This window comes from Triticum dicoccoides, chromosome 3B (assembly GCF_002162155.2).
Source record: "Triticum dicoccoides isolate Atlit2015 ecotype Zavitan chromosome 3B, WEW_v2.0, whole genome shotgun sequence".
Lineage (NCBI taxonomy): Eukaryota > Viridiplantae > Streptophyta > Magnoliopsida > Poales > Poaceae > Triticum > Triticum dicoccoides.
This window is the reverse complement of record NC_041385.1, coordinates 729664734-729678242: the sequence shown is the minus strand read 5'-3', so window position 1 is coordinate 729678242 and position 13509 is coordinate 729664734. Positions and strand designations below refer to the sequence as shown.

The 13509-nt window shown below is 49.4% G+C and overlaps 1 protein-coding gene across 1 annotated transcript; it reads left to right on the top strand.

Annotated features, from left to right (window-relative positions):
- The first annotated feature begins 9290 nt into the window (after positions 1-9290).
- LOC119278135 (cationic peroxidase SPC4-like) lies at positions 9291-10671 on the top strand. The gene has a single exon (XM_037559491.1). The coding sequence runs from the start codon at positions 9437-9439 to the stop codon at positions 10475-10477; it is 1041 nt and encodes a 346-aa protein (XP_037415388.1). The 5' UTR covers positions 9291-9436; the 3' UTR covers positions 10478-10671.
- Positions 10672-13509: the final 2838 nt, after the last annotated feature.

Genomic DNA, 13509 nt, shown 5'->3' with positions numbered 1-13509 from the left:
GTATATAAAGGAGCAAGGGGGGAGGAGGCCGGCCCTAGGAGGGGGCGCGCCAAGTGTGGAGTCCTACTAGGACTCCCTAGTCCTAGTAGGATTCCACCTCCCTTGTTGGAGTAGGAGAAGGAGAAAGAGGGGGAGGAAGAAGGAAAGGGGGGTTGCGCCCCTTGTCCAATTCGGACCAGAGGGGGGGCGCAGGCCTCCTTCCTTTTGGCCTCTCTCCTCTATTCCCGTATGGCCCAATAACGCCCATATACTCCCCAGCGAATTCCCGTAACTCTCCGGTACTCCGAAAAATACCCGAATCACTCGGAACCTTTCCGAACTCCGAATATAGTCGTCCAATATATCGATCTTTACGTCTCGACCATTTCGAGACTCCTCGTCATGTCCCCGATCTCATCCGGGACTCCAAACTCCTTTGGTACATCAAAACTCATAAACTCATAATATAACTGCCATCGTAACGTTAAGCGTGCGGACCCTACGGGTTCGAGAACTATGTAGACATGACCTAGAACTATTCTCGGTCAATAACCAATAGTGGAACCTGGATGTTCATATTGGTTCCTACATATTCTACGAAGATCTTTATCGGTCAAACCGCATAACAACATACGTTGTTCCCTTTGTCATCGGTATGTTACTTGCCCGAGATTCGATCGTCGGTATCCAATACCTAGTTCAATCTCGTTACCGGCAAGTCTCTTTACTCGTTCCGTAATACATCATTTCATAACTAACTCATTAGTTACAATGCTTGCAAGGCTTAAGTGATGAGTATTACCGAGATGGCTCAGAGATACCTCTCTGATAATCGGAGTGACAAAACCTAATCTCGAATTATGCCAACTCAACATGTACCTTTGGAGACACCTGTAGAGCACCTTTATAATCACCCAGTTACGTTGTGACGTTTGGTAGCACACAAAGTGTTCCTTCGGTAAACGGGAGTTGCACAATCTCATAGTTGTAGGAACTTTGTATAAGTCATGAAAAAAGAAATAGCAACATACTAAACGATCAAGTGCTAAGCTAACGGAATGGGTCAAGTCAATCACATAATTCTTCTAATGATGTGATCCCGTTAATCAAATGACAACTCTTTTGTCCATGGCTAGGAAACTTAACCATCTTTGATTCACGAGCTAGTCAAGTAGAGGCATATTAGTGACACTATGTTTGTCTATGTATTCACACATGTATTATGTTTCCGGTTAATACAATTCTAGCATGAATAATAAACATTTATGATGAAATAAGGAAATAAATAATAACTTTATTATTGCCTCTAGGGCATATTTCCTTCACCTTCGGCCAAAGATGGTCTATTATAGACCGCATTGCCAGCCCGGACATCCTGTGGAGCTCCGCCATAGCAGCCACCTTCTCATTCAGCGGCAGCGGGCGAGTGGGAGCATTGAACTGCGACCAGAAAAGCTTCTCCACTTATTCATTGCCTTGACCCTGGAAGAACTTGACAGCGTCAGCTGTACTATTCGCCAAGTCCGCATATGCGTCTGCAGGACTCAAGCTCCCCGCCAGGGGAGCATACTTCGGAAACAAGAACTTCGTCCGCAGCAAGTATGAGCCCCCAGCCACGATTTTGTCGGCCTATTGGAGCTCTTCCCGAATACTGCGGATCTCGGTCCGCATCTCCTTGGCAACATTAAGTGACTTGTCCAGCGCAGCCAAACTAGCCTTACTCTCCTTTTCGAGGAGTGCGTACCGGTCGGTGGCGTTCTTTAACTCCCCAGCCATTCTGGCTATCTTTTCTTTGCTTTGGCGATGAGCAGCCTGTTCGGCTCTCAATTCTTCGGCCGCCTTTAGGGCAGCCGCATTGCTAGCCCGAGCTTGTTCCTTGGCTTGAGCAAGTTCCGCCCTGAGGGCCTCCATGGCAGTAGCACCATCTGCAGTGCAACCACATTGCATCAATATTCTGCCCCTCTTACATTTCCCTATACATCATAATAAGGGAAGCCGAGCACATACCCTGTGACTCCTCCAGCCGCTTATTCACCAGCGTGATATCGGCATCAATTGATCTGATCTGTCTCCTTCGTTCGGCAGCTTCAACAGACTGGTCGGCTGCCGAATCCTTGTATACCTGCGCACATGTACGGCGCATCCATTAGTATATGATCCCCCATTTGCTGCCTACGGTGGGCAACCAGAGTCTCAGGGGCTACTATCTATAGGGAGCACACCTAGCGCATGCTTTATAACCAAAAAATTGTGCATTTTTTTACTACATACCTCAAAGACTTTGAACAGGCTTATAAATGCCTAATTCAAGCCGCTGGTAGCGGATGAAATCTTCGTGAGCACCGTGCTCATTAAGGAGCGGTGCTCCTCCGAGAGCGCGGCTTGCTCCAGACGACCCGTCAGTGCGTCCGGCCGGACACTAAACTGCGCCGGACCCTTCTCATCGCCTCCCGTAGGAGCCGAACGCTCCAGGCTCTGGGCGGCTGACGTATTAGTCTCCGGCTTCGGCAGATCTGGACTCCTCCGTGACGACACCTCTGTGTCGCCCGCTTCATGAGGCGGAGAGTTGGGTGGAGTCTCACTCTCCATCATCTCCGGACGGAGGTCCCCCGAAGACGAACTCTATTGAGGAGAGCTGCTCGCCGGACTACAAAAGACGATGTCCTGGTTATGGATCTCGGAATAACATTACACCTTCGAATTAATAAATAACTGACGGCTCGATGGAGAGATGGCCTGTTGATGGGCATGACGCGGTGAGGGTGCCCGTCGCGGCAGAGCCCTCTGGTGATGTTTTCTTCCCTTGCTTGGGCGTCTCCGCCTCCAAGTCTTCGGAGGCGGCCCTTTTCTTCCCGCGTGGGGAGGAGGCTTTGGCCTCCCCTTTCCTGCTATCCTCCATAGGATGGGTAGCGATTTCCCCGGTCTGGATGCGTAGCATGTGAAGTTCGGCTTCACTGCCCTTTCCTTCGCTTTTCCCTGAAGGGATTTTGCTGAGCGCCCGACCCAGCATCTTTGCAATAGTGGGACCAGGCGAGCCTTCGGGAAGTGGCGCCGGACACCTGATTCTCTCCGCCTTATTGAGCCATTCCTGGCCACGGAAGGATTCTCAGAATAATGGTTATAATAAATATAAATGAAGTGTCCGGCTTCAAGGTCACTTACTTGGGCATCTAGGCGATTGCAGCTTAGGCCCGCATCCTCTGTGGTGTCCGGACACTTTGCTTGTGGTCCGAAGAATAATTTACACATTCCTTCGAGCGACAGGCCGAAGAAGTGCTTAACGGTCCACGGACCCTCCGTATTAAACTCCCACATACGGAGAGGCCGACGTTTGCACGGCAACATCCGCCGGACTAGCATTACTTGAATTATGCTGACAAGATTTATGTCCCTCTTAATAAGCTCCCGGATGCGGTTCTGTAGTTCTGGTACATCACCAGCAGGCCCATAATTCCGTCCCACATCGGTCCAAGACGCCAACTATGATGGGGGGCCTGAGCGGAACTCGGGGGCAGCTACCCACTTTGTGCCTCCAGGAGCAGTGCCATAGAACCATCTCCATTGCCATACGTCGGATACTTCCAGAAAAGAACCCTCTGTCCATGGGGCATCAGCGTTCCTGCTTATTATGGCGCCTCCGCACTCTGCATGTCGCCCCTCGATCATCTTTGGCTTCACATTGAAGGTCTTTAGCCATAAGCCAAAGTGTGGGTTGATGTGGAGAAAGGCCTCGCACACAATAATGAAAGATCAGATGTGGAGGATGGGGTCTGGAGCCAGATCGTGGAAATCCAAGCCATAGTAGAACATGAGCCCCCTCACAAAGGGGTCGAGGATGAGGCCTAGGCCTCGGAGGAAGTGAGGAGTAAACACGACGCTCTCATTGGGCTCCGGCTTGGGGATGACTTGCCCCGGGGCAAGAAGCCTGTGCTGGATATCAGTGGTCAGGTATCCGACCTTCCTAAGCTTCGCAATATACTCGTCCTGAATCGAGGAGGCCACCCACCGGCCTGCTATATCGGATCCGGACATACTGCAGGATCTGGGGTGTTGGAGCTTAGGTTTTGGGCGATGGAGCTCGAGGTGTGAGAAGGAGCAGGAGAGGTGGAAACGAGGCATAGGCCTTGGCCCCTTTATAAAAAGGATGAATACGAAGAGTCCTCAGCGTGGCCGCTTGAGACTTATCTGAAATACACAGAATTATACCAACGGTCGCCGTGGGGTCACATATGCCCATATTGATGAAAAATCCCATATTAAGAGGGACACGATCTCTGTTTTGGCAGGATGTGTCGATAAAACTGCCTCGCAACGCGAGTCGAGGTGGAGCAGAAGCGCTGGTTCGTGTTGGACCCGGCCACGATGCAAGGGCACGACGTACGAAGATTGCCAGCTGAACGGATTTATGCTAAGGGTATGAGAAGATCATCTTGCAGATCTGGACACAGTCTACGTGTTCAATAACAACTTTGGAGTATTCGGAGGAGGAACCCGCCTTGCAATGCCGAAGACAAGACTGCGCGCTGGACTCATCATCATTGAAGCCTGGTTCAGGGGCTACTGAGGGAGTCCTGGATAAGGGGGTATCCGGACAGCCGGACTATATTCATCGTCCGGACTATAGAAGCGTCAAGATACAAGACTCAAGACTTTGGCTCATGTCCGAATAGGACTCTCCTTTGCGTGGAAGACAAGCTTGGCGATCCGGATATTATATTTCCTTCCTTGTAACCGACTCCATGTAAACCCTAGCTCTCCGGTGCCTATATAAACCGGAGAGGATGGTCCTTAGAAGGCCAATCACATTTACAACCATACCATCATAGGCTAGCTCTTAGGGTTTAGCCTTTATGATCTCGTGGTAGATCTACTCTTCTATTCCACATATCTTCAATATTAATCAAGCAGGAAGTAGGGTTTTACCTCCATCGAGAGGGCCGGAACCTGGGTAAACATTGTGTCCCTTGCTTCCTGTTACCATCAGCCTAAGACGCATAGATCGGGACCCCCTAGCCGAGATCCGACAGTTTTGACACTGACATCTATCCCCCGAATACTCAGGTGTTTCACCGTTGATTTTGCCAACTGCCATCGGGAGGCCGAGGTAACGCTCTGAGAAAGCTTCAACTGGAACTCCTAGTGTTTGCTTCAAACTTTGTCTAAGAGATGTGGGTGTGTTGGGACTGAAGAAGATCGAGCTTTTGCTCCTGTTGACACATTGTCCCGAAGCTTCCCCATTGATCTCTAGAATTTCATTCAACCTTGTTGCACTCTCCGCATTCGCCTTGATGAAGATAAGACTGTCATCAGCGAACAAGAGATGACTCACCCATGGTGCTCTGAAGTTTACTCTAATCCCTCGATCAACAAAGTTGCCATAGTACTCCAAGAGCAACGAGAAGCCTTCAGAACATAGTAGGAAGAGGTAGGGGGTACTGGACACCTGTAGGAGTTGAAGTTGTGTTTTGTGAGTAGAATAGCAAATTTCGTAGCTCATACGTGTGCTAGATAGGGAGGCGTTGACTCTGAAAGCGCTCTCTTCTCAGTTTCTTAGTTCGATGTAAACTCTGTGTTTCTGATTGACGATGTACAATCGAATTGGATTCCACCCTCAAATGAATAAAGTGCCGTAAGGGTGGATTCTCAAAAAAAATATTCTTGTATTCCGTTCTTGTCCATACACATATGTGTTATGTTTCCTACAAAACTGGAGCCTCCCTAGCGTAGATTATTGCCAATTTAACGGATTCAATTTCGATATGTGATCCATTTCCTGCCAAACGCAGTCCCGGAGAGAGCCTCTTTTTGGGAAGAAATAAATATTAGCCTGGTATCAATAACCGAGGATGGGGTGGAAGAAGAACTACATAGCGACAATATGGCGAACCAAAACATGGTCATGAGGATCGAGACAACAACAACAAAAAACTACACACACACACACTGTTTATTAAATCAAATGGTCTACGGATCAACTGGCGTTTGAAGAAGCAAAGCCCATCGTCAGGTCAATCAAAATTTGACAAATTTCGTACATTTATTGTCAGGGGTTGCAGCAAATTAATCTAATAAAAACAATCACATAAAAAATTACCTAAACCACTGTAGTTCTTTACCACTTCCTAAGAATTGAAAATCTGATCCATGGTTTTCGTTATTGCTGCCAATCTCCTTTTCCTTATCAGGTCCTCGAGACTGGTTGCAGGCATAGGTGAAAGGCTGGGGCTCGCGACCCAGCCCTACCCTCGCGAAAGGTCACCTAGCGCCGCCACCACTGTCACCCAGCGCTACCGGGATCCCTCCTCTCATGCCCACCTCATCTCCCCTCCCCCTTGCATCACTCCCGCGAGTGACTGAGGGGCGAACCCTAGGCGTCGGGACTAGGTCATCTCCGCACGTCTCCTCCCCTCGTCGCCGCCAGTGATACGGTCTTTATAGAATAACACGGTCACAACATTGATACGGTCTTCTGCAACTTTGATCATTATTCTTGGCTAGATTATTTAATTCAGCAGTTATATTACACACGCATGATACTTATCTGACTAGCTTAGGTGGCAATCATAATGCTTGCCACATGCTTGCAATTTAAACATTTGCAAACACTGATTTGTTCTACTGTATAGTCCCCATTACACGGAAAAAAACTAGGATGGGATCGTGTTATAATTGTCCTATAAAACATTGATTCACATCAAAATGACAAGGTCAATGTTGCCAATTAATCAGTATGATTGGTGGATTTAGATTTATGCATGCCCAACTACCCATGATTTCTAATCTCTCGTTTTCTACAATACCACTTTGTTTCCCCAAGTCTCCTATTTTCAATTGCATTTCACAATTGATCTAATTTTTCTCTCCTGCCATGCACTCCCTATACTAGCTTCTACTATTTCCTCACTTGTGATCTATTTGATAGCAACAATAGAAGGCGTATGATATAGTGAACTGGGAGTTTCTCCGACAAGTCCTCCTGGACCGAGGATTTTCATCGGTCTGGGTTCACCGCATGATGCAATTGGTCTCGGGGGGCCAAACAGCGATTACGGTGAATGGAGAAGTAGGGAACTTCTTCCACAACAAGCGTGGGCTGCGTCAAGGGGACCCAGCCTCGCCATTGCTCTTTAACTTTGTGGTAGACGCCCTGGGCGCTATGCTAGACAAAGCTCGTATTGTGGTCCATATCAGGGGAGTGGTTGGCAATCTGATCCCGGGAGGCGTGTCACACCTTCAATACGCTGATGACACCCTTCTCCTCTTTGAGCCTGACCTACACAGTATCGCAACGATAAAGGCCATTCTTCTTTGTTTCAAGCTTATGTCCGGGCTAAAAATAAATTTTCACAAATGTGAAGTGGTGTCCATAGGGATGGATGCGGCCGAAAGCCTGCGGGTAGCCAATTTGCTTAATTGCAAACTGGGAAAACTGCCTTTCACCTACCTCGGCCTCTCGATCACAGAGAAAAAATGCTCGATTGCCGATTGGGAACCTCTCAGCACTAAGGTGGCGGGCAGGGTTTGCCCGTGGAGAGGTCGTTTTATGTCTTCAGGGGCTAGACTCATCCTAACAAGTTCCAGCCTATTGTCCCTGCCAATGTTTGCCATGGGTCTGTTCTTGCTGGCTGACGGGGTCCACACCAAAATGAACACCCCACGGGCCCGTTTCTTTTGGGAAGGAGCGGGACAGAAGCGTAAATACCACATGGTTAAATGGCAGGCCGTGTGTAGACCTAAAGCCCGGGGGGCCTTGGGATCATCAACTCTAAGTTGATTAATATTGCACTTATGTGCAAGTGGATTTGGAAGCTGTCTCAGGGAGAGACCGGCCTCTGGATGGATCTCCTCCGTGCTAAATACTTTCCGGAGGGGAATTTCTTTGAGGCAGCGGCCCACGGATCACCTTTCTGGAACTCCACCCAATCACTAAAACCGTTCTTCGCCAGGGGTGCGAGGTTTTCGGTTAATAATGGACGCTCCACGCGTTTCTGGCTCGACACATGGATAGGCCAACATCCTCTTTGGTCGGAATTCCGCCAACTATACTCCATCGCTGTCCAGCCCAACCAATTGGTTGCTTCGGCTCTTAGCTCCTTCCCGCCCCCTATTCACTTTAGAAGGGAGCTCTCGGGGCCAGAAAGGGAGGATTGGGATCGCCTTCGGGCTAAGATAGCGGACGTGTGCTTGTCGAACAACGCGGATACAGTGTCCTGGAGGCTTTCGGGCTCTAGCAAATTTACTGTCAAGTCCCTTTATAGAGAGCTGTCCCGAGGCCATGTCCCTATGGCTGCCGCGGGGCTTTGGAAGGCTCGTATTCCTCTCAAGATCAAGGTGCTCCTCTGACAACTTTGCCAAGACCGCCTACCTACTTCCATCAATATTGCCAAACGCAATGGCCCGGCCTCCGGGCCTTGTGCGTTGTGTGGTGTCCCGGAAGACGCTGACCATGTGTTCTTCCGGTGCTCTTTGGCGCGCTTTGCCTGGAGCGCGGTCCATGAGGCCGTGGGGGTGGATTGGGATCCATGCTCCCGCCCCGAGCTTGTGTCGTCTTTGTCCTCGGTCCAGAGGTTCTTTGCGTCGTGTTATGTGGACAAGTGCGGCGGCCATGTTGTGGGCTCTGTGGCATATTCATAACAAGTTTACTATTGAGGGTGTGTTCCCCTCTTACCCTGCTGACGTAATCTACAAATGCATCTTGTTCTTGCAGCAATGGGCCCCGCTGGGAAGGCAGCAGGACTCTGATCTGCATCTTCTGGCTCTTGCTCGCCTTCGCTCTGTCTACTCCGCGTCGCGAGCCCCTGAATCAATGGAAGGCTGACCGGCGGCAGCCTTCGCATTGATTCCCGCGGGAAACCGAGGTGATGAGGACGACGAAGATTCTCGGCATCGCCCAGTTGCTAACTCAGCGGGTCCACCAAGCTTTCGCGCCAAAAACGTCCCCCCCCCTCCCCCCGCCCCCAGCGCGCCGGGTTCGCCCTGAGTCCACCGGCGCCAATTTCAGCCCTAAGCGGTGAAAATTGGGTTTCTATGGACGCAACTGGACTGATTTTTTCGAGCCGGTGATAAAAAAAAAGGGGCTTGAGTGGCCCTTGGGGCCACTTGACCGAGCCACTCGGCTCACACACAAGTGCCACCTCGGCACTCCTCAGTACATGCTTCCAGCTGACTACGTTGCGCGGGCGTACATCTGCTAATGCATCGGTCCTACACAATGCTAACTCACGCAGAAATGAAATGAACATGCAGATACATAAAACTTCAAGATTTACAGCTCACAGACGAAAGGAGTAGTTGGTGCGTGATCTTAAGCCCGGATTGTTGCCGCTGTTTCTACGCTCTGCGTCTCGCCCGGTTTTATTGATTGGTTCCCGTTATAAATGACGCCCACTGGTTGCCGTGAGGACGCCACAAAGCCCAGTCAAGCTAGCTTCAGCTCAAGCTCCGCACCAAAGAAACCATGGCGACCAGCAGCTCAGTAGTAGTACTGGCCGTCCTGGCCACCGTCGCCGCGCTGGTCTCCCCGGCCATGTCCCTTCCCGTCTTCACCGGCGACGTCGGCGTCTCTCTGGGCTTCCACGCCGCGTCGTGTCCGCAGCTGGACGGCATCGTGCGGTCGTCCGTGGTGGCGGCGCTGCGGCAGGAGGTGGCGCTAGCGGCGGGCCTGCTCCGGCTCTACTTCCACGACTGCTTCCCGCAGGGCTGCGACGCCTCCATCCTCCTCAACACCACCTCCGCCCGCGAGACGGCGCTGCTCCCCAACCTCACCATCCGGCCGCGCGCCATGCAGCTCATCGAGTCCATCCGCGCCAGGGTGCACGCCACCTGCGGATCCGTTGTGTCATGCGCCGACATCACCCTGCTCGCCACCCGCGATAGTATCATCGTGTCCGGCGGGCCCTGGTTCTCCGTGCCGCAGGGCAACCTCGACAGCCTGGCCCCGGCGTCACGGGACAAGGTGTCCAACCTCCCGTCGCCCCTGACGGCCAGCGTGGCCGCGCTGGTGGAGTCCTTCGGCACCCGGGGCCTCGGCGACGTGGCCGACCTCGTGGCGCTCTCCGGCGCGCACACCATCGGGCGGTCGCACTGCGGCAGCTTCGCCGACCGGTACCGGCGCGCGGACGACACCTTCTCGCGGAAGCTGGCGGCCAACTGCAGCAAGCACCCGGACCGGCTGCAGAATCTGGACGTGGTCACCCCCGACCTGTTCGACAACGGCTACTACAAGGCGCTGCGGTTCAACCAGGGCGTGCTCACCTCCGACATGGCGCTCGTCAAGAATAAGACCACGGCGGCCATCGTGAAGCGGTTCGCCCAGAGCAAGGACGCCTTCTTCCGGCAGTTCGCCAGGTCCATGGAGAAGCTCGCCAGGGCGCCCAAGCCGGCGGGCAACGTGGGCGAGATCCGGCGCTTCAGCTGCTTCAGGACCAATGCCCAACGCGCCGACGCTGCCGTGGACGCTGCCGGTGAGGAGGAGGAGGGCTTCGCCGCCTCCGCCTGATGGCTCGGTCAAGTACGTGCGTACGGTCGTCGTCGGCAAGCAGGCTCTGCCCCTGCGTTGTGTTAGCGTGCATGCACGGTACGGCCGTAGCCAACCGTGTTGGAGTTCTCGACTTGCTTCTATTTTCTGCGTGCATGGTTCGTGTAGCAATAAAGAGACAGAGGCACAGAGCTTTCGATCGTCGTTGCATCTGATCTTGATGAACTATGTCAATTAATCTGGACACCTATGTGCGTGTAACATTGCTCTAGATAATAGTACTAGTAAGCGTGTGCGATGGTAAGGCAGAGGTGATGGGTCGAGAAACACAAAGGTGGTGGGTCGAGCATTTTTCTTCTGGGTTCGTGTAGTAATCAAGAGAGACCTCATACCTAGCGAACGTTCGTCAAGGGAGATGGCACACGTGAGCGGTCGCATGGCAGTTTTAGTTGAGAGGGAGAGAGGAGAGGTGGCAGTTTCTTCGGGCGACATGACACTTCTCTCTGAGAAGGCAATTTCCGCTTAAAAACTTTCATCGTCCTTTGATCTTGTTTTTCAACTAAAACTGTCATCATATATGGTTGCTTGCCACCATCTACCGCGAACTTCGTTAGCTACTACTCCCTCCGGTCCTTTTTACTCTGCACATTGGTTTTGCCGAAAGTCAAACTTTGCTAAGTTTGATCAAATTTATATTAAAAATTATTAGCACCTATACTATCTAATAAATATAATATGAAAATATATTCCAAGATGAATCTAAAGATATTGGTGTTGTTATATGAATGTTTATAATTTTTTATATAAATTTGGTCAAAGTTGAATGAGATTGACTTCGGACAAACCTAATATGCAGAGTAAAAAGGACCGGAGGGAGTATTACCGATAAAGAGACTGAGTTTCTTTCTACCAAAAGAAGAGAGAGCTTTTTTTTTCTTGACAGAGCTTTCGAGTTTCATCCTTGCATCTCGTGATCTATGTTGTGTGTTCTACTACCTCTAAACTGCCCCAACAGCTTATATTTTAAAATGAAGGTAGTACTTACTATTTTTAAAAATGAAGGTAGTACTTACTATATGAAACCATGCATGTCCCGAGTTGCTCCCTCAATTAAGCTGGACAGGGACTTCGCGATCCTGGATGTAAGGTGTGTTTGAATATGAATAAATGGCGCCTTCAGCCTTCAGGTACCTTTGTCTTTAAAAAAAGAAACTTGAGGGAGATGTTTGGTGCCATGTGGGCACGCGCGTGGCTGGTCTAAACGCCGTGCGCGACGTGGCCACGATCGATGCCCTCGACGATCTGTTTAGTGTTACGTGGCACTCTGAATGCAGCATGCATCGTCAGCTCGTGGTGGTTGAAGATCAAAGGTGCTCTTGCTAGACTCGTCAAGAACAGCCTTTTATCTTTTCTGGGTGAAGGGTCGGATCCACGCGAGGGTTGATGACCATTTGTCCGCTAGACCAGCTTTGGCAAGCGAATATATTCTATTCCCTACTATTTGTGAAAGAGCAAACAATTTCTTTCTCTTTTATGGATAAGGAACAATTTCTTTCTTAGGTCCAGCCCACTTAACCCGATGGGTTGATGACCACTTGTCCACTTGGCCGGCAACCAAATGTATCTCATCTGTATTATTTATTATTATTTGTGGGCAAGGAAGCAATTTCCTTCTTACGTGCGCCCACTTAACACTATCAACATGAGTATTCGTGACCACTTGTCCACTTGACCAACTTTGGCAAACAAATGTATCATATCTCTACTACTTATAAAAGAGCAAACAATTTCTTTCTTTTTCTCGACAAAGAAACAATTTCTTTCTTAGGTGCACCCCACTTAACCCTATCAATATGAGCGTTGATGACCACTTGTTCACTTGACCAGCTTTGGCAACAAATGTACTCTACTTCTACTACTTATAAAAGCGCGAACAATTTCTTTCTTTTTTTCGACAAAGAAACAATTCTTTTCTTAGGTGCAACCCACTTGACCCTATCAATGTGAGAGACTTGTCCACTTGACCAGATTTGGCAAACAAATATATTCCATCTACTACTTATAAAAGCGTGAATAATTTCTTTCTTTCTTTTTCGATAAAGAGACAATTTCTTTCTTAGGTGCACCCTATCAACGTGAGCGTTGATGACCACTTGTCCACTTGACCAGCTTTGGCAACCAAATGTACCCTATCTCTACTACTTGTAACACAGCAAATAATTTCTCTCTTTTTCTGGACAAAGAATCAATTTCTTTCTTAGGTGCACCCCATTTAACCCGATCAACGTGAGCATTGATGATCACGTGTCCACTTGACCATCTTTGGCAAACAAATGTATCATATCCCTACTACTTATAAATGAGCAAATAATTTCTTTCTTCTTTTCTGTCAAGGAAACAATTCCTTTCTTAGGTGCACCCTACTTAACCCGATCAACATGAGCATTGATGACCGCTTGTCCACTTGACCATCTTTGGCAAACAAATGTATCCTATCTCTACTATTTATAATAGAGCAAACACTCTTTTCTTTTTCCGACAAATAAACAATTTCTTTCTCAGGTGCACCTCACTTAACCCGATCAATGTGAGCATTCATGACCACTTGTCCAACTTTGGCAGACAAATTTATCCTATCCCTACTAGTTATAACAGAGCAAAAAAAAAATCTTAGGTGCATCCCACTTAACCTACACAAAGCACTGACCACCTCATGATCAGATCCACTTAAAACATCTAACTATCCAGATTGGTTTAACCCTTGGCTAAAAGGACCTTTAGCAATTTACACGGCTGACCATAGAGGGAGCAGACAAGGTTCCCCACCCATGTCCCGCATTCGCTCTTGCACGGTTAACTCTATACCTACTAATAAAGGGAGGATTGTTTCTACAGTCCATCGCTCATTTTATAGAAAAGGCCCTGCCTTTTCTAAGAATAACCCTGTTGTCTAGTTTTAAGTCAGATTGTTGCTTTGTAGAAAACCCACTGATGTTTCTGTTAATCAACCCACAGTTCAGTTTCAAGTCGGGTTTTAGCTTTTGCGGGTAACA